At 36.5% G+C, this 25,274-nt stretch overlaps 3 protein-coding genes across 4 annotated transcripts; all 3 read right to left on the reverse strand.

Annotated features, from left to right (window-relative positions):
• Positions 1-4,195: 4,195 nt before the first annotated feature.
• On the reverse strand, positions 4,196-8,506 carry cidec (cell death inducing DFFA like effector c). Of its 2 annotated transcripts, none has more exons than XM_060867988.1 (6): positions 8,328-8,506; positions 7,683-7,785; positions 7,372-7,513; positions 6,462-6,611; positions 5,253-5,443; positions 4,196-4,664 (listed from the first exon to the last, which is right to left on the reverse strand). In XM_060867988.1, exons 2-6 carry the CDS (start codon positions 7,730-7,732, stop codon positions 4,475-4,477), a joined length of 723 nt encoding a protein of 240 aa, XP_060723971.1. In that variant the 5' UTR covers positions 7,733-7,785; positions 8,328-8,506; the 3' UTR covers positions 4,196-4,474. The 2 variants fall into 2 exon arrangements, with proteins under 2 accessions (XP_060723971.1, XP_060723970.1); XM_060867987.1 differs by having other exon boundaries at positions 8,318-8,505.
• Positions 8,507-14,156: 5,650 nt separating this feature from the next.
• On the reverse strand, positions 14,157-15,552 carry LOC132843953 (urocortin-3-like). The gene is made up of 2 exons (XM_060867096.1): positions 15,344-15,552; positions 14,157-14,879 (listed from the first exon to the last, which is right to left on the reverse strand). The coding sequence occupies exon 2, from the start codon at positions 14,850-14,852 to the stop codon at positions 14,463-14,465; it is 390 nt and encodes a 129-aa protein (XP_060723079.1). The 5' UTR covers positions 14,853-14,879; positions 15,344-15,552; the 3' UTR covers positions 14,157-14,462.
• A 3,784-nt stretch (positions 15,553-19,336) lies between these two features.
• On the reverse strand, positions 19,337-25,186 carry LOC132844495 (cytochrome b-c1 complex subunit 1, mitochondrial). The gene is made up of 13 exons (XM_060867989.1): positions 25,036-25,186; positions 23,969-24,109; positions 23,728-23,814; positions 23,517-23,646; positions 22,888-23,086; positions 22,714-22,793; positions 21,895-22,010; positions 21,608-21,751; positions 21,282-21,442; positions 20,686-20,771; positions 20,105-20,193; positions 19,954-20,029; positions 19,337-19,846 (listed from the first exon to the last, which is right to left on the reverse strand). Exons 1-13 carry the CDS (start codon positions 25,096-25,098, stop codon positions 19,782-19,784), a joined length of 1,437 nt encoding a protein of 478 aa, XP_060723972.1. The 5' UTR covers positions 25,099-25,186; the 3' UTR covers positions 19,337-19,781.
• Positions 25,187-25,274: the final 88 nt, after the last annotated feature.

The following is a 25,274-nucleotide window of genomic DNA, read 5'->3' on the forward strand; positions in this document are numbered from 1 at the left end:
ATCCCCAATTACATCTTGTTAGCACTGCAATATAGCATAGTGAGTTCTCTTCCCAGGCTATCAACTAATCTTTACTAGGCACACCCAAAACAGTTCTGCTCAAATGACAGAAGAGGCTCAAAGAGAGGAAAAAAAACTGATTATGACTGACAGAATAAATATAGTGGAAAAGAGCAAAAGGTGGTTATTAGTATTCAATTATTCAATTACTGTGGCATGATTTATTCAACTATTGCTTTTTCATAAAACATTACATTTGTTGTTTGGTTTAGACTAACAAGCAACGTTTGCAGTGTCGGCTGGTTTTATAGGTACTGAAATGATTATGTAAAACTGCATTAATACTATTACTATTAATCCTATTAAAACTATATGCATTCAATGCATAGATTCTCTTCTGTGAGAATAAGTGTTATAATAGTATTAATGCAGTGTTACATAATTGTTCAATGCATTAACAATTTACAATGGTGTTAATGATTTTTTTTCTTTTCAGTTCTATTAAAACGTGTACGTTTTACTGTTGTTTTACTCCCAGTGAAAATACAAGAGTGCAGTCTTTCAGCAATCAAACAGACGAGTCATGTCATATTTTATAAACTTCCACAGTGTGAAAGGCAGCAGCTCTTGAATGCAGCACCACACAACCGGAGATGGAGAACTAGAAGGAGGAGCTTCAACACGCACACAAGGTCACACGAGACACCTCAAGGGTGCATGTCTGAGGATTCTTAATTGCTGCAAATCACAATCACAGTATGGTTTAAAGACAGGCTTGTGGCCGTATGATGGCTAATTTTCGGCCTGATGGAACCATTTGTAATGTGCAAAAAAAAAAAAAGCCTATGCTTCAATAACAGGCATTGCAACACCGTCCAATAGAAGACATTATAAACTGAAATGTTCTTATAAATATTATCTACATTTATACTAAAGAGAACATCCATGATACTTGGATATAGTCAGAGTGTTTTTTATAGTTATATTCTTGATACACCAAAACCATTTTTTTTACCCCTGTTTGAAGTAATTCATCCATCTTCAATAAAACCTCTAAGGTGAGGTGGGTATACAGTACTGGATGGTACATCATCCCATTTCAGGCCACCATGCACACATTTATATGCTTATAAAAACCTATGGGCAATTTGTAGTCTGTCCACCTACATGCATGTTTTTGGTTTGCAATGGGAAATCAGGGAGCGTAGAAGAAAAACACGATAAAGAACAGGGTTAGGAGAACATGCAAAACCAGGCACAGTGAGGATTATGAGCTCTAGACTAAACTGGGGATCATGGAATGTCACTGTTGATTTTGTTATTTTAAATCCACCAGCATTACTATTCATGTTATGTTGCTGCAATGGCTGGAAGTGAAACGTGATTAGGTTCTGATTTCTTTTGTCTTGCCATTTTTAATATTAAATTTCTTGGTTTTGCTCTTAGAGCTCTGGGTCATGTTGGATCATGACCTACCATGGCATTTGATAACGATTCTCTTCTGTGAGAATAAGTGTTATTAAATGACATGTTCTATTAAGGCTACCCACAATCCTATTAATGAAAAAACAGAGAAACACATTTGAACTGGATGGAATTGGATGGCAATCTGTCTGCCACATTTCATTTACGCTAGTTCGCCTCTGAGCAGCAAACTGAATTCCTCATGCAGTATTATACAGCCCATTGAGAGGTTAGTCAAGGCTCAAATACATACTCTGACAAGATGAGTTTGTTAGAATATTGTCTGCTTATTGAAAGTCTGGGGACACTTAGCTTTTCAAATTGTTCACAGAAAATATACAGCACATAAACATCCTCTCTAGAATGATTGGCACCCTTCAAAAACATATATAAAAAAATTGTGTTTAACATAATATAAATAACATAAATTGTGTTGTTGTTTTTTTTTTTACAATCTTAAAATAAACAATAGGAAAAACAAAATGATACATATATCTTTGTAATGAGAAAATTCTCATCAGAACTATTTGAAAAGTATTTTCATGCCATTTTAGTTATGCCTTTAACCATGTCCTGATTTCATGGGGTATGAATATGAGGTTACACACATGTAAAATCATCTATTGTCATCTATTGTGCTGTCACAAAATAGACAAGTGGTTATTGAACTACTTAAATCAGGTAATGGATCTAAAAATACATAAACCTAATTAGGGTCATATCCAAACTTTCACATATCTGAAACAGTTGGAAATCTGGTATATTTTTGGCACTTTTATTAGAGCAAGATGGCTATGCAGGAAGCATTTCCTGAGAACATCTCACAAAATGCCACTGCTGAGCTCAGGTGTCATTAGAACTATATTTGGCTTCCTGTATTGTAGGCAGATGACTCAAAAATGAAACTTTTGGTCATGCATATCAGAAACATTTTCAGAGACAGTAGCAGACTGTGTAGCACTTGATACTCAGTGTAAAATATGGGGTTGGATTATTGATGCTTTGGGGCTGTTTTGTGGCTGGTGGTTCAGGGAATATTGTGAAGATTGATGGCATGAAGAATTCTGCTAATTACCAGGACATTTCAGCTCAAAATCTGGTTGTTTTGTGTTGGAAGGGGCTGGTCTACACATGCACACAACCGCAAGACGTTATCCAGGTGTATCCCACTGCTCCTGGTCATTATTCAGTGCTCATAGATCCATAGTTAATAGAAGCGCATATGTAATAAGCAGAGCAACAAGCTAATCAATATAAAGCTCGGAATACATAGGCTACAGGAAGAAGGGAGTAGTAGTAAATTTTAAAATGTTTTTGTGTGTAAATGGATGTGTTCAGCAATGCTTATAGGTGGAAAACATGTACACATATCAACCAGATATAAAACAGATAAAGACATATGAAGGGCAAAAACAAACAAGTAAATGAGCTATAGTGATGACCATATGTAGCTGCCAACCTTGAAAAGAGCTTGGCCACCTTAACTGCCACTCCAACTGTAACCTAAAATCCCACCTCACTATGAGTTTCATTACTCCTGTGTAATTCATGCAGACTTGCAACATATGGTATCTGGTGAATGAAATTTTGAATAACAGCTGAATCATTATAGGTATTTAAAATATAAATCCATTCAGTAATAGCAACTACAGAATAACTATAACCTATGACCTATACAGTGATGGTATTTTGTACACATTTATATTCTGTACATGCAATATTTTCAAAATATAATTAGCCTCCATTTCCTCCAATCCATGTCTAAATGTCAAAAAACCTGGACACACCACTGACATGTGCAAGGATAAAATTATATGGTTAAAAAAAGCACATGCCTGATCCTGGAGCACTTATATTCCACTTTAGCAAACACCTGGCTTGGACATTTCAGAGATTTTAGATCTTGATTAGCTAGATCATGTGCTACAGGGCATTTGAAACCTGGGTACCTCTAGATTGTAGCATAACTTTAAAGCAGCTGCCTGAACTAGAGAGAAATATTACATTAGGGAAATTGAGTATTGGGGCAACACAAGGAATAACTTACTGTCATCTGCTTTAAATACCTCTGCTCCAGAATACAGGAACATTTAAGAAATCTTGTTATCTTTTGATCTCACTAGTCATCTCTTCGCCAGTTTGCCACGAACAAACTGACCAGTTGGTGGTGAGGCTGTGGTTGGAGTGTTGTGCGAGTGAATGGGCATGATTTGGAAAGGACACTGAGTGGTATAGAGTGGTGGGTACAGGATCCAAATGCGTCATCCACTCTCCGTTCTGTGAAAGGGATTATTTCCGTCCCCTCCACTTTACTACCTCCAGCTGTGCCTTTCTACAGTCTCTCTCTCCTTCTCTCCTTCTTTCTTTCTATCTCTCTATATTTCTTCTCTTCTCATTTATCTCTGTTTCTCATGCCCTCCCTTTTCCCCCTTCCTTTCCTAATTCTAATTCTCTCTCTCTCTCTCTCTCTCTCTCTCTCTCTCTCTCTCTCTCTCTCTCTCTCTCTCTCTCTCTATCCTGTCAGGACTTTTCTTGCACTTTCTCTCAGAGGCAATTACAGGCTGATGTGGGATTAGGGAAAGCACCCATTCATTGGTCAATTACAGCCCAGGCCAGTTAGACTTATCATGCTACCCCCTTCTCTCCTTATTCTTTCCTCTTCATGCAACACACACTTACATGCAATTTGAGACTCATATATTCATAACTATACTCTGATAAGAAGTCTGGGTGAAGCTTTAAAACTCAATATTTAATTCAAGGAAAAATACAACAGACACTATTCTTAACAGTTAAAAATAGGAATAAATATTAATAACTCCATTTTTTGGGCAATGTATCTAAAACTAATACGTGCAAATAGCAAAATATAACAAACACAGTAGATTCAGGATTACTTTCATAGCAAAACCTTTGCTCTGAAAGAATGCATGGTGTGTATGCTTCTGTGATTATCGTCCAGTAACATAGGTAAAATAACACCACAATGGTTTCCAAGGCACCCAGATTTCTAGTTAATGTGATCAGCTACTGATTTCTTCCATTGGATGGCCTGAAAGAGTTTGTTTGTCTTTCTGGAAGCAATCAGTTGTGCCTCAGCTTTTTCATCCTCGTCAATAAGATTTTGCATATAGTATGAAGTACCCAGTAAAACGTGACCAGTGGCTTGCATGCTAAACAGAGTCCATCTTAGAGCCTCCCTGTACACACAACAGAAAAAAAGACATCATTGTTAATGGGTGAGCAGAACGACTGTCTGTCTGTTTGTCTGTCTTCTTTTCCCTATTTTGGTTCACTAAAGTACTTTGCAGCATAAACATATTCTTTAGACAACTGAATAAAACTGTACAGAAAATCTCACATGTCTGCAATCCCTTGCTCTTATTTAGTGAACATGTCACATGTTATACATTTGGTTGCTTATATACCTTGATAATTATGCTGTGAAATGCCCTGTGACAATAACATAGAGCAAAGTTTTAGAACTGTTCTACAGTCAAGTCAAGTCAAGAAGATTTTATAATCATTTCAACCGTATACAGCTGGTACAGTACACAGTTAAATGAAACAACTTTCCTCCATGAAAATAGTGCTACATAAAACACAGAACTTCAGCAGACAACACAGAACTAAGTACACTACACAGTACTAAATAATACTGTGTGTGCAATGTGTGTGCAAATGTGTGTAAACATGTCTTCACCTGCAAACAAGTCTACACATGATAAGCGATTACAGTCATGGCCTTGAAACAATCTTTGGCTGTGACATAGAATACATTTTCTCACCTCAACATTCTCTTGGCATGGTAGCACTGCAGGTCATATGACATTGAGTACATCCCATAGAGGGTCATCTGAACATTCAAGCAGCCGATGAATTCCTTTGGGTGGTTTTTGTAAAAGTCAAGAGTCAGTTTGGCCAGGTCTTTCCTACGCTGTGTCCTGCGCTCTGCAGCTTGACCTCCTAATAGACTGCTCTGTAAAGACATCACGGATTTCTGAGTGCCATTTTGCATTAATATTGCAGAGGAGTACTGTGTATTCTACAGTCTAAAACAATGAGGGATTTGGAGCTTGAAGGACAGACCTTCAAAACCATCATAGGTTTCAACATATTTCATGTTGCACATCAACATGTTTGATGTGCAACACATCAGAAGAAAGCCTAGAGCAAAGTAAGAGTGAAAATCCAGTTCTGGAGATGTGTTTGTATTTAACTTTTTTAAGTATATGTCTAAAGTTGATGGATGAATGTAAGTGCAGGGTCAGTTTGCCCCAATCAACCTCCTTCTCCTCTCCTCTCCTCTCCTCTCCTCTCCTCTCCTCTCCTCTCCTCTCCTCTCCTCTCCTCTCCTTTCCTCTCCTCTAGTCTTTTGGTTTGCTACCCTAAAAATTAATCTGATGTTCATTCAAATACAGATTAATGCATTTAAACTAATGGGTGATAGCGAATGATGGACATCAGAGAGAGAAGGAAAAAGCGTACACTAATGTGACAAGCTCAGTGTGACAAGAACCAAGTAAACACGAAGGTTAATGGTATTCAGGTACCGGCAAATCATTACAGACATAATTAAGTGCGCATGTAAATTACCTGCTTTGGACAAACAGCATACAAATTAGAGAAGCTTTAGTACGCTGCCTAAATGGCACTCTTATTAAGACTCGCTGGCCAGACTGAAGCAGAGGAAATTAAATCACTAGTGTTTACCTGTATTGCCACTGGGCTTGTGGCTTTTTCAGTAGTGCAACATACTATAGTGAATAAAATGATTACATGGAATTAATCATCACAGACTAAGAAAGCACATTTGGTACTTTGTATTATGTTTAGTTTCATATTTTTTGTGGTGAAAAAAATTCTATTGCCTAACATAACAGGACATGATGACTGTGTTGACATAAATCTGCTTTTCTAAGCTATTCCCTGTCAACATCTTTACCAAATCATGTTGTAGATTTGTGTGTCAGCATCTGGAAATCCAGGATTAGTACCTGTTGAGGTGTCCACTTTTGTCCTTTCTCCAAGACCATTAGCACAGTGCTGTCCTTGAGAGTCTGGAAGAAGTCCTCTGTGTCCACTCCTGTTCCATCTTCATCCAACACAAGGCCTTCTACGCAGGACACACTGAACACATCCATAGTCTGAGGGTCAAATTGCAAAAGAGTTGCCAGTCAGAGAATATGATTCAGGCATGTCAGAGTTCATAAGTCATTTCCTTGGCAATATTCAAAAGGCCTCCAAAGTCATTACAAACATTCTAATATTCCTCATTTTACAAATAGAAATGTACTGTATAGATGAAATGTCTAAAGACTGAAGGTCGGGAAGTTTATGAACCTGGAATTGCACACTTTAATATTATGTTTTTATTTTTTTAATATTTTATTTTCACAATTTAATCATAGTTGAAGTCTGCTACAGTAGATTAGCATACTTCTTTAAAAAAACATGATAACTAATAAATTACTTAAGGATTTCTGTAATCTTCTTAACAAGTCAATTTTAAATAAATACACTGCAAGGTATTCCATTAAATATCAGTTTTAATCAACAGTAGTGGGTTATTTATAATCTTATTCACATACAGTCTACTCTTTTCCACTCCTGTTTTGATCTCCCTTTTCACCTGTAATCAAGCATGACAAAGTGGTACAGTATAGAAATCATAGTTGAATCAGGACAATGTGAGTACCAAACTTTAAATATTTTGTCTTTTATTATTGCCTTTCTGTGTCTGAATCTGAGTCTTGCTTGTTTCTCTTTGCTTTCATAATTTTCTGCATCTTAGAGATGAATTTTGAGGAGCTGTCAAAGATAGACTATTCAAATGTCCTTCTATTCCTTCCCTTGCTCCCTGTCATCCCCCAGTCCCTCCACCTTTTCCTCCACCCATTTCCTCACCTTGTTCATTAAGTCTCTCAGTCCATCTGCCATAACGCCTTTTTTTAAAGAACGGTCTGAGTTGGTGACCCGGAACGGTCTGGGGCGCGGGTTAAACTTGGGCAGGACAGATGCACTGGCTGCTACACATCTGCTAGATATACTATAAACACACACATGCACATGCACACACACACACACACACACACACACACACACACACATATACACACACAAAGTTGGCTTTTTTAAAAGGAGATAATGCAGTACACATCCTTTAACAATGATAATGAACAGTGGAAATACTGTAAAGACATTGGCAAAACACTCACTTGGAGAGCGAAGGTGAGAACAGATTGAGAGACTTCTTGGCATAATCCATTCTATTCACCCAGCAGATAGTCTGAGTTTGGAAAAGCGACAAACCCTAAATAGCTGAGACAATAGAAAAAGGAGTGAACGATAAACAGAAAGGTGTAAATAGATGTATGAATTCAGCAAGAAAAAAAATGTGATGCCTTTCCCAGCTAGCACAGTTAACAGTTAACGATCCCCAAACAGTATTTCATTTGTCACTGCTCATCTAATCAGAGCAATAAGTAGTTAAATATTGAAGAGTTATAAATATAATGCTCAATAACCTCAATACCTCAACTCATAAAAAAATTAGAAGTGATTTTAGAACTCAGAATTCATAATAAAATTCATAATAAAAGTACATGATTTTTTAAATCACAAATAATTACACAATGTACTAATTTTAATACATGTTTTAAAGTACACCCTTGTATAAACATAATCATAAATTCCCATCACCAAGCAAAATGCAAGGCTATACAATGGACTGACATAGAAATATAAGAAAATATTTGAGTTTTCTGTACAGCCTCATGCCCAGGGTACTGGATCCACAGCACCCCTAATCAGAATAAATCAGTTACTGAAAGTAAGTGAAAGTTTATTTTACCTTGATGTACCTATATATCTGGTCTTTTTTCTTCAGTACCTATCTTCTGAGGTTCCTCTCTTGTGTTGTGTTGCCCAGTCAGATCACTCTGGTCCTGAAATGTCAGTGTATTCTATGTGTATGCTCTCTTTCTAGTGCTGTAATGTCCTTGCGTCACTCATTCTTTGACCTTTGCTCTAGTCTGACAGCAGGGAGGATATGGGTTACAGTTTTGTTAAGCAAGGCTTTGTGCCTCCCACACACCAAACATCATATTATAAGCTGTGTCAGAAGCACCTGATTCACCTGTCACTTATTTCCTATGACACAGAAATGATGGGTTTCAAAGGTGTTAAACTGTATCATTGCTTCCTATTAAAGTAAACAAAAATTAAGGGAACTTCATTTGTATTTTTCCACTTGAGAAACGTGCGCTTTTAAGAGTCAATACAAATATAGAAGCATTTAATATTATATCATATTAAAGTAGGCATTAAGAATCACTGACAACTTTTACAACATTTACTTTCTCAGGGAAAGATATAGCAGTGCTTTCAAAGTTTACAGAGTGTACGAATGTTTAAATGTTTGAAGTTAAGTTAAAATTGAACACTCATAACCTTATTCAATCTTACATATATTTTTAAAAACAATTACTATTACTATTAAAGTAAACAATTACTATTTTTTACCAGTACCAACAAGAGAAATTTATTCAAAAAATACATTTTTACATAATGTAATAAACTTTTAAAAAAGTTACAAGGGTGATCTTGGCATGTAGTCATAATTAGAGGTTGAAGTGTATTTATTTACCAAACTACATCTAAGGGTAATGTAAATGTTAAAAAAAACACGTGGTCCACAACCATAAACCTGTCCATAAAGAGAACATTTCTTCCTCCATTAAGACCAAAGTCTGGTTGTGATGTCATCAGACTGAGAACATAAGGCACCATATACTGTATCCTGACTCCTTATCACGCGTCTTTTATCTGGTGTGTTCTGTAAAGATCTGACCTCATTGTCATGTGACCATTCTTGCAAGTGTAGAGAATTATACTTAAGGTGTGGTCTTCTATCTCCAACCTCATTTTAACACAGAAGCAAGGTTGCATAAATTCAGACAACACGAATTATAAATCTACGCCAATATTCAGGTTCTTATGAAACATATTCCTCAATATTATTTTGCTATATTACATGTAATTAAGCTGTCTGTCAGACTCATGATTGATTAGGACTGGATGGAGAGAGATTACTTAGTTTTGGGGTAATGGGAAGCATACCACATATCAGGGTATAAAGCCACATTGTTGTTTCTTCATCTTCTTGCAGATGACCTCTTAAGTCAGGGCCAATCCTGGCTGATGATTTGTTGCCTGAGGCAATACTTTGGCCTAGTAGAGAGTTTCTTTCTCAACATGTTCTCTACTGCCAGGACTTTTAGCACAGTCTGTAACCATGGATAAATGTTTAAAAAGTCATACACATATACACACATACACTTCTGATGCTATTTTTGTAAGTTTTCAAATGAACTCTCTCGAAATGTGGCTTGTCTGGGCTTACACTATAATTCAAGCTTTAACTTTAACCTCACTGTACAAAACCTATATAATTTAATAAAAGTAAGAATTTTCAAAACAGTTTGCCTATTGATGTTATTGATTCCTTAAAGCACAACCAGGCATGTTGGTTTTATTATTTGTTTTGGAAAAAAAATAATAAAACCAACATGCCTGGTTGTGCTTTACTTAGGTTGTGATGTCTAAGTAAATATATATATATATATATATATATATATATATATATATATATATATATATATATATATATATATATATATATATATACGTATAAATATATATACGTATATATATATATATATATATATATATATATATATATATATATATATATATATATATATATATATATATACGTTGATGCAGTAATAATTGTGTTAAGCAAATTGGGTACATAAAGTTTCCAGTAAATACAGGACATTTCAGACAGAATAACAGCGCTACTGCTCATCCTATGTCTATTTATATGTATTAGCCCACTACCATAAGGGACTGTACAGATATTTGGTCCTCACACAGAGCTAAAAACACACCCCCATACACACCAATCTCCATAAGATGTTAGTAGTATAACAATCTTTTTTTTACTTCAGGCATGCAGCCAAGTAAATTATGCATAGCGCACTGATAATGAGAGATGCAGTATATCTACAGGGATTTGAGGAGAAGATGATGCATTAAGATGACAGTGTCACTCTTATATTATGACCCTCTACCACTTCACACACATACACACACACACACACACACACACACACACACACACACACACACACAAACACACACACAAATAAATAACCTCCAGCTCAATACATTCAGAAAAATTAACCATTAGAAAATAGAAAACAATCAGCCAGCCTATGACAAAAAAGTATATCACGTGACGCATATTAATCACTAACAATCCTTAACATGTGGCGATGTTGATGAGTAACACCAGAGATTGTGATTATGATAAGGTGCAGGTTAGAAGATCTTCAGTAACATCTGTCATTGACAACGGACTCTGTGGCAACCACCTGCTTCAGCTCTAGTGGAACTAATGACACCATGTGGAGAGTAAAAAGCACTTCAGCCCTTTCTATCCCAGGAATTTCAGCAGACCCTGGGTGACAATAAAAACAAATTGTGTGTGTGATTTAAGTAAAATAAAAATAGAATTAAAAATAAAACTTGGTATGCTGAAGAGGCAAGCAATATCTAGCAAAATGCTTAATGCGTGTCAAGGTTATTTTTGCCATACACCCGGCACGCCATTCATCTCATTTTTCATCATAATGGGGAAGGTATTCTGATTTATACCTAATGCTGATAAACTGAAGAGGTTTCACAAAATACCAAAGCAAGCCTAAGATAGAACAATAGAGGAGGTGACTAAAAAACATTTAGCCTTACCTTCTAACCAACAGACAACAGCAGAAACCCCCTGCTTGGTGACTTGATGGTGCAGTATGGTCTTGGTGGATTTAGTGGACAGGATTTCTAATTTTTAGGTCCTGAGGAATAATATTAATATTAATAATATTTATATTTTATATAAACATAATGTATTTATATAAAGACATTAAATATATTTAAAGGTGAGTAATCAAATGGAACATTAAAAAACATTTGGTCATTTTAACCTCATTAACCTCTGCTGCCACCAGCTGATGCAAGCATTTCTGGTGGTACATATGCCTTATGGGTTGCCTTTTAAAGAAATTAGGACAGAGCTGATCTGCTTCTTCTGGGGTTAAGTTCATTTCATGCAAAAAAAAAAATATTTGTATACAGTACGTTTCTGCCTTTGACAAGACGACAAAGCCAAAGAAAACTCAAAATTTCTAACTGTGACCCCAGGGTAGGTTTCTAAACTGTGAGTTTCTCCAAATTCAAGGAGTGACATCAAATTAATATATCTGCCCACAGCATCAGAAGTAAACACTGTAGCACTGCTTACCTTTTAATGAGTTAGGCTGAATATATGTACAAGTATTTGCTACATACATACATATACTTTTTATTTCTAGAAAAAAAAATGCCTATCTCAGTTAGCTGACTTGCTTGTTGCTAACAAAAGATGAACTTGCAGATGGCATTTGCATCTTGAACACAAGAGCTGTCATTCTGAGCTTTGAGGACCAAATTATGTTGTAAGTCAAAGGCAGTATAATTAATTTAAAGGTTAACATGAGCTACTTTGTTTACTTTGAGTAGGAATGATGAGTTGAAAGGTCATTCAACACTCACACAACTCAGCACATTATATAACTCAGAATTATTCAAAACTCCAACAAGGAAAAAACTTAGATATGTGCTGTAGAGTTATGTGTTGTAGTGGACCACAAGAAAGAAAACGATCCAGATCCACTGTATGGCAATTTGTCAGTTCAGTTTTTCTAAATTATTCTGAACTTGATTATTATGATATTATACAGTTGTAAAAACCCTACCTTTCAGAGTACTATAACCTCTTAATTTATCTATTAATGTATACTCATATTTATCTATATTATATATGATATAATTATACTATTATTTAGGCCATAAACAGGCACTGAGGTTATATGAGATGAGGTGTCTTATCAGGTATGTGAGAATGAGCAGATAATTGGTTAGTGCTAGTTTGTTGCAAGTGTAATTTGGGAGAAGGTCCAAAATGTCATTTTGTGGTTGAGTGACTCTTGAAAATGTATTTTCAAGTATTTTAAGCAATATTAAAAAATAAGTAACCCATCATGCTACCCAGATGACTGAAAAGTGCCATACTAACCTTCCATTAGATTAGCTAGGCAAGTATCATGTTTGCTAACATTACCTTACATGATTAACTTTGTAACCGAGGAGAAAATGAGATTAACAGTGTAAATACATTTACAGTGCACTTACAGTAATGCTGCTGCATTTACCCTTAGGATCCTGAGGAGTTTTTGGATCCTAGAGACAAATTGACATGCCCTGATGTTGCTGTTGTTGTCCTTTGGCTGCTCCCTGGTCGGGGTCGCCACAGCGGATCATCTGTATATTTAAATTAAGCACGGGTTTTATGTTGGATTTTTTTATGAATGCCCTTCCTGACGCAACCCTCCTATTTTATCCAGGCTCAGGAGACGACCTGATATTTGTTCATATTTCAGTTGCTTATATCACATAAATAGCAAATGTCTCTTTGCACAAATTGTGCTACAGTAATATGTGAGTAACATGTATGTACATGTTTGTATATTTAAGATTATCAAGTTTAAACTTGGCTTGTAAAAAATATTTGTAAGTACTATGAGATAAACATAAAGCACATACTAAATATATTTTCATGTCTTTTTGAGTACTAGATTATGTAGTGTATGAGTCTTTGCTACAAGATTTTGAGAAAAGCATTATGTTTGTTTATTTAGATAAAATAATATACTGATTTAACTTTTGTGTGACACTTTTATTTTAGTTTTTACATCATGTGGCAAAAGTGCAACACAGTCTAAACACGCGACAGTACAACAGTACAGCTAAAGAAAATCTATGGCTTGAAATGGCTAAAAGTTTTTTAGGCTGTGAAGAGAATAAAGAAATGTAGTGCAACAACAAAACCCGCTGTTTGTATATCAGATCAGATTATAGGAGAAACCTGAGACAAATACCGGTTTTCAGCCTAACAGTAACAACACAGGAAGAGGAGCATTATGCTTGATTCCACTCACTGAAGATAACATGGAGAGAGTTGGTTGGTGTCTGATCTCAGTTACTGATATTGCATTGAAGGGCAAGTGATGATTAAGGGATTCATTACTCCTATGCATATCCTTATGTCTAAGCACATTTTATTGATGCATATGCATATCCATATCTGGTGTTTTAAATAGGCTAATAAAAATGTATGTGATGCACATTAGTCAGTAGAGACCCTGTGTTGTACACAGATGTCACTCCAGTTGTCATGTGGCAGATGATTAACATTAGCTTCTGACAAAAATATAGATAGAATGTACTTGATTTGAGAACAAATAGTTTTTATTTAATCTAATACCCCCAAATTATTTTTTTTATGACTGAATCACACATCATTGCATGCAATGTTTATGGACGTTCATATTTACGAGTTTAATTATTGAAACGTGATCTTTCACAATACTGCAACATGTCATAGCACTGTGGAGACAATATCCGTCCCTCTATTGTCCTGCTATCTGTCACACATCACCACCCATTGCGACCATTCAATCTTCTTCATGTATCATCTTTGTAAATAATACCATGAGCATGACATGGGCAACATAACAACAAGCAGACACAAACACAGCCAAATTAGCACAATTTATTATACAAGTATACACATAACAAATGAAGAGATCTAGATAGCATGCCTTCATTTTAATTCTGCTGGTGTCCTCTCTTTGGCTGTTATACTATTCAGAAAAACACACTGCTCCGGCGTGGCTGATTAGACAAACACACTTCTAAAGTTTCTTTTTTTCATTTAATTCCACAGAGTTGCCAAATGCAGGTTCAGTACAGTTGGGTATATAATATGCCACCTTGTTACTTCACTTCATCCCTTGCTTTGCTGCTAGTCTGTGAGTGAAGTCCACATCTATTTGTCTCTATTTCCTTTTACCAATGCGTGCCATGAGCTCGGCATTGGCTGCAGCCTTGGCCCGCATGTCATGCTCTTTGGCCATGTCTATCAGGACACTTAAAATGGTGGTTGGTACATCAAGAGAGAGTGCAAAACGTGAACCTTGCATTGCTCGTTTAGGGATTGATGACACTGGACGCATGTAATGCGCTCCCCGTGGCTCAAGGCGCTGTTTTGGTAGGAGTTGGGCACTTTCGATTCCAACGCGACTCAGGACATCAACAAACATCTTGTTGCGCTCCCCCTCATTCTCCTCTGTTACGGCATTGTAGCTCTGTCTTTGACCGAAAGACATGTAGGGCAAAAGTAGCAGGAGCAGCAGATAGGAGCCCATCAGTGTTGTACGCATGGTCATCTCTTAGCACAACCAATCCACACACACCTTCAATGATGGAAAGAAAGGAACATGAGCATGGTGAGAAAGAGGAGATAAAAAACATCATTGAACATATTCAGAATGAAACAGAGATGCAAAGGCCTTACACTTTATATTGTATATAACTATGGCTATTAGATATATTAACTTCTTGCAGATGTATTTTTACCTTTAATATCTGTCTTCCACCTACTCAATAAAAACGCACAAAATCTTTATCTCAGTAAGTGGCACATAGTATTCCTTAGCTTAGTTACTTCTACATAAACATACCAATTGAACTGATTTGAGGTATTTAAAAATGATCTGAGCTTGCATCATGGAACATGGAAGGTATTTTCATCATGACTGCTACATGCAAAACTAGAAGTTGTGTATAAATTCACCTACTAACTAACTTTCGTGAGGTGAAAATTACCTACACAGATCAGTGCAGTAGCTCCATTATCTACTTACCCAGCACTACTTACCTGAATTGTTGCAGTGCAGTATAAACTTCTGACTTTCCGTTTTTTGTTTGTTTATTTGTGTGTGTGAAATTATATAGGGCTCACTTTTCTGTTTGTTAAGCTTTCTCTCAGTGGTCACTTTCTTCTGCTTCTCTGAACAGCTCACTAGAGCCAAACCTTTACCACAAAATGACAAATCTTCCTGTGGAGTTCTTCGTCCTGTGCCAGTCATCCCCACTCCCACCCTTATTTTCTCTCTTGCTGCCTACGTCTTTCCGCCCACCACCGCATCACCCTGTTTTTCACCCGCCCCACACACTTTGTTTATCTGTTCTATCTTTCCTCTTCATGCTCCTTACCCTCTTTTCATTTCCCCCTCCCTCATCTCGCTCTCATTGTTTGTGTAAAAATACATATCAGAGTGATTTTAGATATTCTGTATTGTTTCATGGGTGCATTTAATAAAAGGGACAAGCTGCCCTCTTCTCTTCTTGCTTAAACAGCAGCCTGTAGAGTGAACCTGCAGCATCCTCTTAGTACATAAATATCTACTGACGTCTCCTTCTCAGAGCAGGCTTATTCATAGGCTTTTTTAATGTTGAAAGAATAACACTGGCATCACCTGAATCTTGCTAAGTGGTTCTGGATCATTAGTATTATATCCATCTTATAAGCTCTGAACCATTTTTCTAAAGCTGGCTATCTATCCCTGGCTCTGCGTAAATGCAGTGTGACTATTCTTTACTCTTAAACAAGTACTGACGTCAGTTGATCAGGACAAAGGCTTTACTTCTACTTTAGTATCATTATTTTACTTTTGTTTCTGTCTAAACTTAAATTAGATATCAAACTAAAACAAAAAACAGACACTTTCTCGTTTCTTTCCTGCCCACTGTTCATGGACCTGTTGATAAGAGGCATTCCAATTACACACTGCTGCATCACTGTTGTTTTGCTGAGATGGTTACACTCTTACACTACTGGCACTAATGATGACTCTAAAAGCTTTTTCCAACTTCTGTGAGTTCATAAAAAAAAAAAACAATCCCTGGTGAACCTCAAAGGATTTGAGACTTGTCTTTTTTTAAACAATTTTCTTTGTCTGAACAAACAAGACTCTGTAAGGATTGCTGGGGTTTTATCTTGTAACATGCAAGTCCTTAAGAGCAGTACTGTCTTCATGTTTATAGTTTCTAAAGATAATATAGATATGGTGTGGATGGAGGTAACTGAATATGAATATATTTAAACAGATAATGCACCATAAATTAATACAAATTCAGATACATACAATAGGCAGAGTTATTCTTGTTTATTTTTGTTAAGCTTGCTAAAGTTTTTCTAAAGGAAGCTTCAGACTAGGTGTGTGCATTGGGAACATGATCCCACATGAAGAAACAAAAAAGTCATGTTTGTGTCATGTCTTTACTGTAATGTTGAGTTTAAATAACAACCAGGTCATCAATGAGGACCAATAGGCTATTTTCTCCAGTATGAACAAGATAGCAATATTCTCCATTAAGACATTTACAGCATTTAAAAGACACAATTATATAGAGTGACTTACAGAATACCTTTCTAGTTTCCATCAAAAATACACCCTCAGTTAATTAGTAATTTACTAGTTAATTGGGTCACTGTCTAAAAATACCATTGAGCTAAAACCCTATAGGAGGAAATTAGTATAGCATGAAAGGAAACATAACACAAAGGATTATCATTTTTTAAATAGAACAATTAACATAAAGTGGTGACTCTTTAGTCTTTGTTTGAAGATGTTCAGACTGTCAGATTGCAAAAAATATGAGCAAGTAGAAATACCTTTGATATAGTTATATGTAGCTAGAATTTCCTATTAGTTTCCTTTAATTTATCAACATCTATATATATAGGAAAAAGCTGTTTCTTGGCTCATTTGGTGTACAACAAAAGGTGTTAAACTGATATACCCACTCACTGAAGAAAAAACTTTATTTACCTAAAATGAATTTTGTTGTTTTGAGCATAGCCATATTTTCTACAAAAACAATGTGATAAATACAAATCATACAATGATTGTTTAGGTCAAATACATAGTAAAGTGAAGTCAGGGCTCCTATGCAGGACACTCCAGTTTTCCACTAAATCCTTGGCAAAGCATTTCATTAGAAAACCTCATGCACTGTGGAAATGTCATGATCTAATGATGAATTCCAATAAAAGGAAAATCTTAAAAGCACACAAAAGAATAAAATACAAAGACAATCCATACAATTAATTGCTCACATCTTTGTCAATAGAGAACTGGTCCACATATGGCTATGCTGGTCAGGTGTATACATAATTTTGGTCACATCGTTATGATGGGTGTATTTTAATCACAGATGATCATTACCTACATCAATATCTGCTTTTTGTAAAATTAGGTTCTAAAATAAACACCCTAAATAACATGGATATATTCAACTTAATAGAAGAACCCATCATACACTGATGACAGTGTGGGGCTGTGGGAGGTGTCTTAGAAATGGTCACGCTCAAAGATGATAAATTGCATTGACGCAGGACATGGTCACAACCCAAAAGATGATGGCTTGAAGTGACTCAACACTATTCAGTGCTATTCAATCTGTATAATGACATCACAGCTTTGAGTGACAATGTTTGGTGGAAATGCAATTCAGAACTCAATACAAATTCCATTATTAAAGATGTAATCAGTAATAAAAATATTCAGATTACTTAAAAGGTATAACCCTAATCTGATTATTTTCTATTATTTTTGAGTACATCTGATTTAACTGGTTTATTTGGTTTCTTTTGCCATGTACAATAATCTTGAATTGCAATGGATTGGACTGAAAGTAATTACTAAATGCAAGTTTGCTTTCATCAGTGAGGTATAATGTTTCACATAATAGATTGACACTAGAAACCTTCTGATTTTAAAGAGTATGGAAATGAACACTAGTTAAATCTGTCTGCCAAGGAGGTGAGAATCATCTGGATACCATTTCCACCTTTAGATTTATTTTTTTTTATTTAGACCTTCAGACTTGATTTTTTGTTAAACTGTATAAAAGGTAACAATTATTATAATGTAGAGTGATACAGAGGTAGCGCAATAAAATTACATATAGCTATCAAAGATCTATTAAAAAAACAGGGCTTCCATTTTTTATAGGAAAACAATTTGCAAATGATGACAGCTTGAAGTCAGTGATCCATAAACATCCAGACATCCAGAAGGGTGTCTTCACAGACGATATTCTGCCAGAAAAAGGTTGGATTGTGTTCAAGAAATCAAACTAATGAAGGGAACCTGTTCTCTGATGTGGCAGCATGTCAGACAAGGGAAGCCATTAAAAAATGTCTAAGCAAAAACAATAAACTATACAAAAAACCCAAAAACAGCAGCATGAAAAGGCAAGGTTAGCTATTACATAGGAGATGATTAGTAGAAAATAGTCGCCAAACCTTTATACATTATGCATAAGAAAATAATTTAAATATTTAGTTATATATTCTGTAGCCAAAACCACTAGACCTTTCAGTGCTTTACCAAATGTCATGCCTTAGAGGAGTCACGGGTGCAGTGGAATAGATCTATAGGTATACTTTTGCAAAAATTGAGCATTACTGCTGTGTTCAGGGATCTGATTTGATCAAGTCTTACTATACTTGAATTCTGTTGTAAAGAACAGATTCGATGACATTGCTGCAATGAATCTCTTTGCCTAACTACATTTCTCCCCCACTCTCATTATTTCAATTCTATGACCCAGTTACATTTTGAGGAATGGAGAGACTGATGGTCTTATTTATACAGAGTGTGAAATTCAGTGGATGGACACGGTCTGATTGTTTAACACTGCTGCCTGTTTATTTTTTATCGCCTGGATTGGACATTGCTGCAAGTACCTCATTCTAATAAAAATGTTGAGATTGGTCATTTGTTGATATGTTTCTTTTCTGAAGAAATGACAAAATCAATACTCTAAAGCAAACAACGAGGTAACCAAAATAATACATAACTTGGTGTTTACAGTATTTTATTGGGATTCAGAATGGGAGCTTCTGTTATGTACAATAAAGGACAGAAACAAAACATCACATTATTTCATAAATACTTCAGATGTTTTCGACAAGTTGGACAATTTCCCGCATCTTCTTTCTAAATGTACTCTACCCCCCACCCCCTCCTTTAATTACATTTTTTTTCTGCATTGAAATTCATCATCAAATGCAAATCAATTATGCTCTGGTTTACACACACACACAAACACACTCAGACCTACAAGTCTGTGTGTGTAAGCTTTGTGTCTATACCTGATAAAGAGGTGAAGAACCAGGAACAGGGATTTTCATTGTCAAAGGGAGGAAAGTAGGGGTTGAAAGGTGGGGGAAATGTTTGTAGAATGGGAAGCAGAGTATAAAAGAAATAAGGAAAACGGGAAATTTGGTAAAATTAAATGAGCATTTAGAACCGGAGCCAGTACATAGCACTGCGCATTCTGTTGTAGTCAGGAAGCTGCTCAATTGGACCTGAAGAGGAGAAAAAAAATTATACTGAGTAATATCAAATCAGGAAGTTTACCCAAAAATTGCAGTGTTTAAAATGATCAAATGTCTCATGGAAAGAAACAACTCACCAACAGCAGCAACAGCAGGGCATTTGTCATAGATGTATTTGGAGCAAACATCGCGCACCATCTTGGCTGTCACAGCCTAAAAACAAGAATTTTATTAGACCTCTAGAATAACAGCAACATCAATAATATTTTGTCAGGACAGTACACCTACATCAATCTTGGCATCCCATTCAGCCAACGGGATACGACGGCCATAGCTGAGAACGTGCCTGCCAATGTCATCACAGGCTGGTGTGGTACCTGAAAAGGCAGTGTGTGAAAATTAGAAACAAAGACAGAGTTCTGAAATTTAAAACTTGAACTTTTTAGCCTTCTAGCCAATGATGGCTGGTGCATTGTTGGGATTTTACTCGATCTCTGGATAATGGAGCAAACAACTGGGAGCTTTTTATATTTTTTATTAAGAATGCCTACCATGCATCTGTAAGAAAATTGGGTGGTGGATCATAGTTAGTACAGCAGTGACATTGACATGGTAGTTCATGGAAAAAGACTAACTCTAGTCTCACCTACAAAGTGAAAAATTAGTCCATACATTGAACTAACTGTGTCTAATAAAGAACTCCCTTATCACACCAGCTGTCTCTCACAGAGCTTGCAAGCAGTTAAATTTGCAACCATATAAAAATGTAACAACACATTACCAATTTAACTGAAGGTATATAAATATATAAATAAATAAATAAATACAGTATGTATATATAATTATAGTTGTGTGTGAGCGTGCCTTACCATTCAGCTGTCCTACTAAACTAGCTTTCAGAGCATTCTTTGCTCTGGCTACATCACTCTCAGTGACTGTGGTGCACAAGTTCATCCTGTGATTAAAACAAACAAAATCACAGGCCTGGGAGGACACAGTTACTATTTTAATATAGTGAACTTTCAAACATTCATGTAACATTTTAGACTAAATTTACAGTAAAACAAACAGTGGGAAAACAGTGGGTAGGTAAGCAACAAGCTAACCAGGGCACAATCGTAGCTTGGCAACAAACTAACACTAATGATAGCGAATATGAATGATTACCTTCTTAAACTAGCAAGTGACCATATTAACTTAACATATTAACATACAGTATTAACATAGATTTATGTAAGTACAGTGTGTGTATACTAGTTGATTTAAAACCAATACTGCTATAAAGGTATTTAAAAGAAAAGAAGGGGAACTTTACCCAGTTTGTATGGTTTATTTGATGTATGAAACTGGTAGTAAAGTTGGCTACCACAAGTGGACTAGTGATGAATTGTTTCCTAGTTTACCTGTTTTTTTTTAATGGTAGTAGGTAGGGAACTATAACATTACTGCACAAGTTCTGCCTTACCATGCATTCTGAGCCCAGTGCATCATGTCCTCAATCTTATGTTTGTCTGTGACAAAATAAATGCCCATCAGTCCAGTGTCGCTGTAGGAGGTGTGGAAAGACTGGAAACTATGGCAAAGGTTGCCCTCTACAGCCAGACTTGCCAAGCGACTGCTCAGATACTATACACACAAATTTTAACGCAAATATTATTAATATTTCTCTACAAAAGTTTCAATATGCACTTGAAACAATTCATAATGTAAAAAAACCATTCTCTGGATATAAATAAAAAAAATAAATAAATAAAAATGCTGGAGCACATTCAGTGATGCGCTGCAACTAACCTTTCCACCTCCAAATGTGAGGTCATAGCTGCCAATGATGGAATTAGCAACCATAAGTGGCACAATGTCAGGACTGGCAGCCCCAGCCCCCTCTACTGCAATAGCAATATGTGCCAGAGGAAGGGCATCATCACGCATTCGAACCTAGCAACCAACACAAGAAGCTAACAAAGATCAGCATGAACTCCCAATACATTTATTTGAAATTCATCATAATCATCTAGACATATCTAACACCAAATGTACATTTCTGCCAAAAAGGATTTCTCACACATACAGGGTCTCACCTCACTACCAGTAAAGCGGCAAGGGGACAGCAGGGGCACAGCATCATCCTGATACTCAAATGAAATGCTGCTTAAGTGCTGCTTAGCCAGACCCACCAACTCCTCATGGTTCACACCTACACCAAAGCAAAGTGTAAACTTACAGTTTAGCAATATTACAACGATGTTCTGATTCCAGTCCACTTTGGGTTCTGTTTTTTTACTGTACTACTTAAATTCCTAACCCAAAAACACTTTAGCAATTTCATTTTCTAAACAGTCTGCAACACCATTGAGGATTTTAGTACATTGATAACATCTTTACAAGGTTTTTGTTTAGTTAAATATCTAAATGCAATTAAAAAAAACAAGGTTGTTACAAAAGTATAAAATGTGACCACGTGGTGCACAACAGGCCAGCTGTATTACATAAGTTTGCCCTGCAATAAAAAGATCTTTTTTTTTAAATTGAGCTTTTGCACATATAGTGATTTGGTTTGTAATATAGAAAAGTCCATGCACAGTACAACAGACCTCCCAGAAATATTTTTTGTCACGGGAGCCAAAGATAGCAGCACTTAATAGCTTTTTCATATCCACATTTGAAATGTCACCATCTTGACCTGTTTCTCGCATATGGGCCTCTCATTTAAGCAGACTGATGTAGAGAGTAGCCTGGCCTTATGACTGAAAACTTCTGCTCAAGAGTGGTGCCAAGATTAAATCTGGTTTTATTTGGTTCTGGTACTCAACACCTGAGTGTTTGTTTCCATTTGCAAAGAAAAATCCACTTTTTTTTTTAAATTAGAGCTCCTTCTAAAGAAGACACTTGTACATTACCTCCAGCAGCAGCCAGGACCATGCGAGGAGCTTTGTAGTGACTGTTGATGTACTCAACCAGATCCTGACGTGTCAGAGTCCTTAGAGAGGCATGGTACAAAGGACCGTCAGTTAACTAACCAGCCAACCAACCCAATATACCCGAATTTTGTGTGTGTGTGTGTGTGTGTGTACCTGGCATTCTGAGAGGGTCCAAGGATACTCTGGCTCAGTGGGGTGCCTTGGAATGCAGTGGCATGGAGCAAATCCAAGCAGACATCCTGCAGACTGGCCTCCACCTCCTCCAGCTCTCGAAGCACCACACCCCTCTGCTGCTCAATCTCAGCCTCACTCAGAGATGCACTCTGCACCACCTCAGACAAGAGCTCCACCGCTACACACAAGTCAATGTGAAAATAAGAGATTGACTTTACTCCAAATAAATACTCCATATAATTCATAAAGTGTGAAATTAACACTTATGTTATAGACATCTTGTAAATAAAATGACATTTTAAATTTCTCATATGTACTGACACTATTGGGAAATCCTGTTTAAATAATCCCTGTTAAAAAGGATCTTAGCCTGATTGCTACTATTAATAAAACCAGTGTTGCAAAATATAGATATGTATATACAGTCATATACATAATACAATAAATGTATTATCATTCTGGTTATGAACATCATGTTTCCGAATCATAATGGATTTATGACCTTGGCAGAAAATCATGAATTGTATTGACATTTCACAAACTGCACTGTTCTGAATAGGCATATAAATGAATTGAAGACTAGAATAATATCTGCAGTCTCATCCCACCTTTTGGTAGGTCCTTAGCCAGGGCTTTCATGTAATAGGCAGTGTGTTCACGAGAAGTGTATCCACTGAGATGAGCACCCATTGACTCTACTGCTTGTTCAAGAGCAGCCTGGGAGTGCTTCTTTGTGCCCTAGAATTGAAAGAAGTAACCGTCTGTGACTAAAAGATAATGAACAAGATAATATATAAATATATAAAAACACATCTTTACCTTGAAAGCTAAATGTTCCAAGAAAAATCCAGCACCATTATTCTTCTCAGACTCATATCTACTACCGACATTGATCCACAGGCCAACCTAGAAGGCAAGCAAGGTGTAAATACCAAAGAAGTGTACAAACAGACTACAAACAGTTTCACTTATAAATAACTTATTTGATACTGGATACTCAGGTCCATGAGGGAATTATTTTTGTATAGTAGCTGATAAAGATAAAGCTGATATTTCTCACAGTGCAGGTGCCATGACCTGTTGTCTCAGATGCCACTCTCAGCCCATTCTCCAGCGTCGTGACCCGTGTCTCTGGAGCACTCAGCAGGCTTTGAGCATAAGACACAGATGCTTGTCCCCTTCTCAAAGAAAGCAAAACAGGCTAGAGAAAGAGACAGAGGAAAAAGAACAAACATAGAAAAATGAGCGATTTCATGTCATCTTAGTCCCAAAACTGGAATAATTAATTGAAAAAAAGAAAATAAAACTACGTTCTCTTTGCCATGTTAAAATTGTACTTGTTCCAATCTATCAGAAAACAAACCAAGAGCGTTTTCAAAAATCTCAGTTGAGTTTGGAATTTGGGAACTGCTGTAATAAAATCAATCACACTAGGTTTTTTTTCCCATGGTTACTGAGTATTAACATGTACAAAGCAAGCATTGTCAATAATGTATCTAATAAGCTATGGGGTTCATGAAAAACTCGCTGAAATGGTAAAACCACTGGAGAATAAATGGTCTTGCGTGTGAACACTTTAAACCAGTTAGTCTTAATGTAGCTACAGCTGAGATAACAGGGGCATGTTGTTTGACCTTGTGTGAGGTTTGTGAGGTTTTACACACCCAATACTAGTCTTTAACCCAGACGCAAATAAAAAAAAAAGAGCTATTAGTTTGTCCAGAGTCACCGTGCTGGTGTGTGTCGACACCGAATTCAGTCTGTAACAATCCGGTGGATTTGTTGACCTTCTAATGTTGGCTTGTTAGCATTAGCTACACGGACCAGCTAGCTAGCGACCAAGCTACCGAGTCCAGCGTTCTTTAGTTTTCACTTTAATCCACACATAATCATCGTACTGAAAAACATTCTGAAACAAAGGAACAGCACAATTTCTGCTCGGCGGTTTCACACTTTTGGACGTTATTAGCTTTTAGCTAGCAGGAGCTAGAACTTAGCCGAGGTCTAACGGAAGTCATGTGAATGACAAACGTCTACTCGAGAAGCCGATAACACGCTTTTAGCTTCAAATGGCTTGCTAAAAGATCCGTAACAGTTTTCTGATAACTAAACGGACAGTTTACTTACACTGCGAGCTTTAGCCAGAGCTTGGCCTACGGCTCCCCCGAACCTGCACACGGACGCTGCCATCTTTTTCCTGTCGGCGGACTGAGAAGACGTTAACGCGCGTGCTCGCCTTACGTCACGACCTGACGTCAGCTATAACGTCACTCAAAACAAATATTTCAAATAGCAGTTTGTAGTTAGATATCTGGTAAAGATTTATTTTTTTGTTATATAAAAATAAGATTTTGGAGCAAAATTTG

Source organism: Tachysurus vachellii, chromosome 4 (assembly GCF_030014155.1).
Source record: "Tachysurus vachellii isolate PV-2020 chromosome 4, HZAU_Pvac_v1, whole genome shotgun sequence".
Lineage (NCBI taxonomy): Eukaryota > Metazoa > Chordata > Actinopteri > Siluriformes > Bagridae > Tachysurus > Tachysurus vachellii.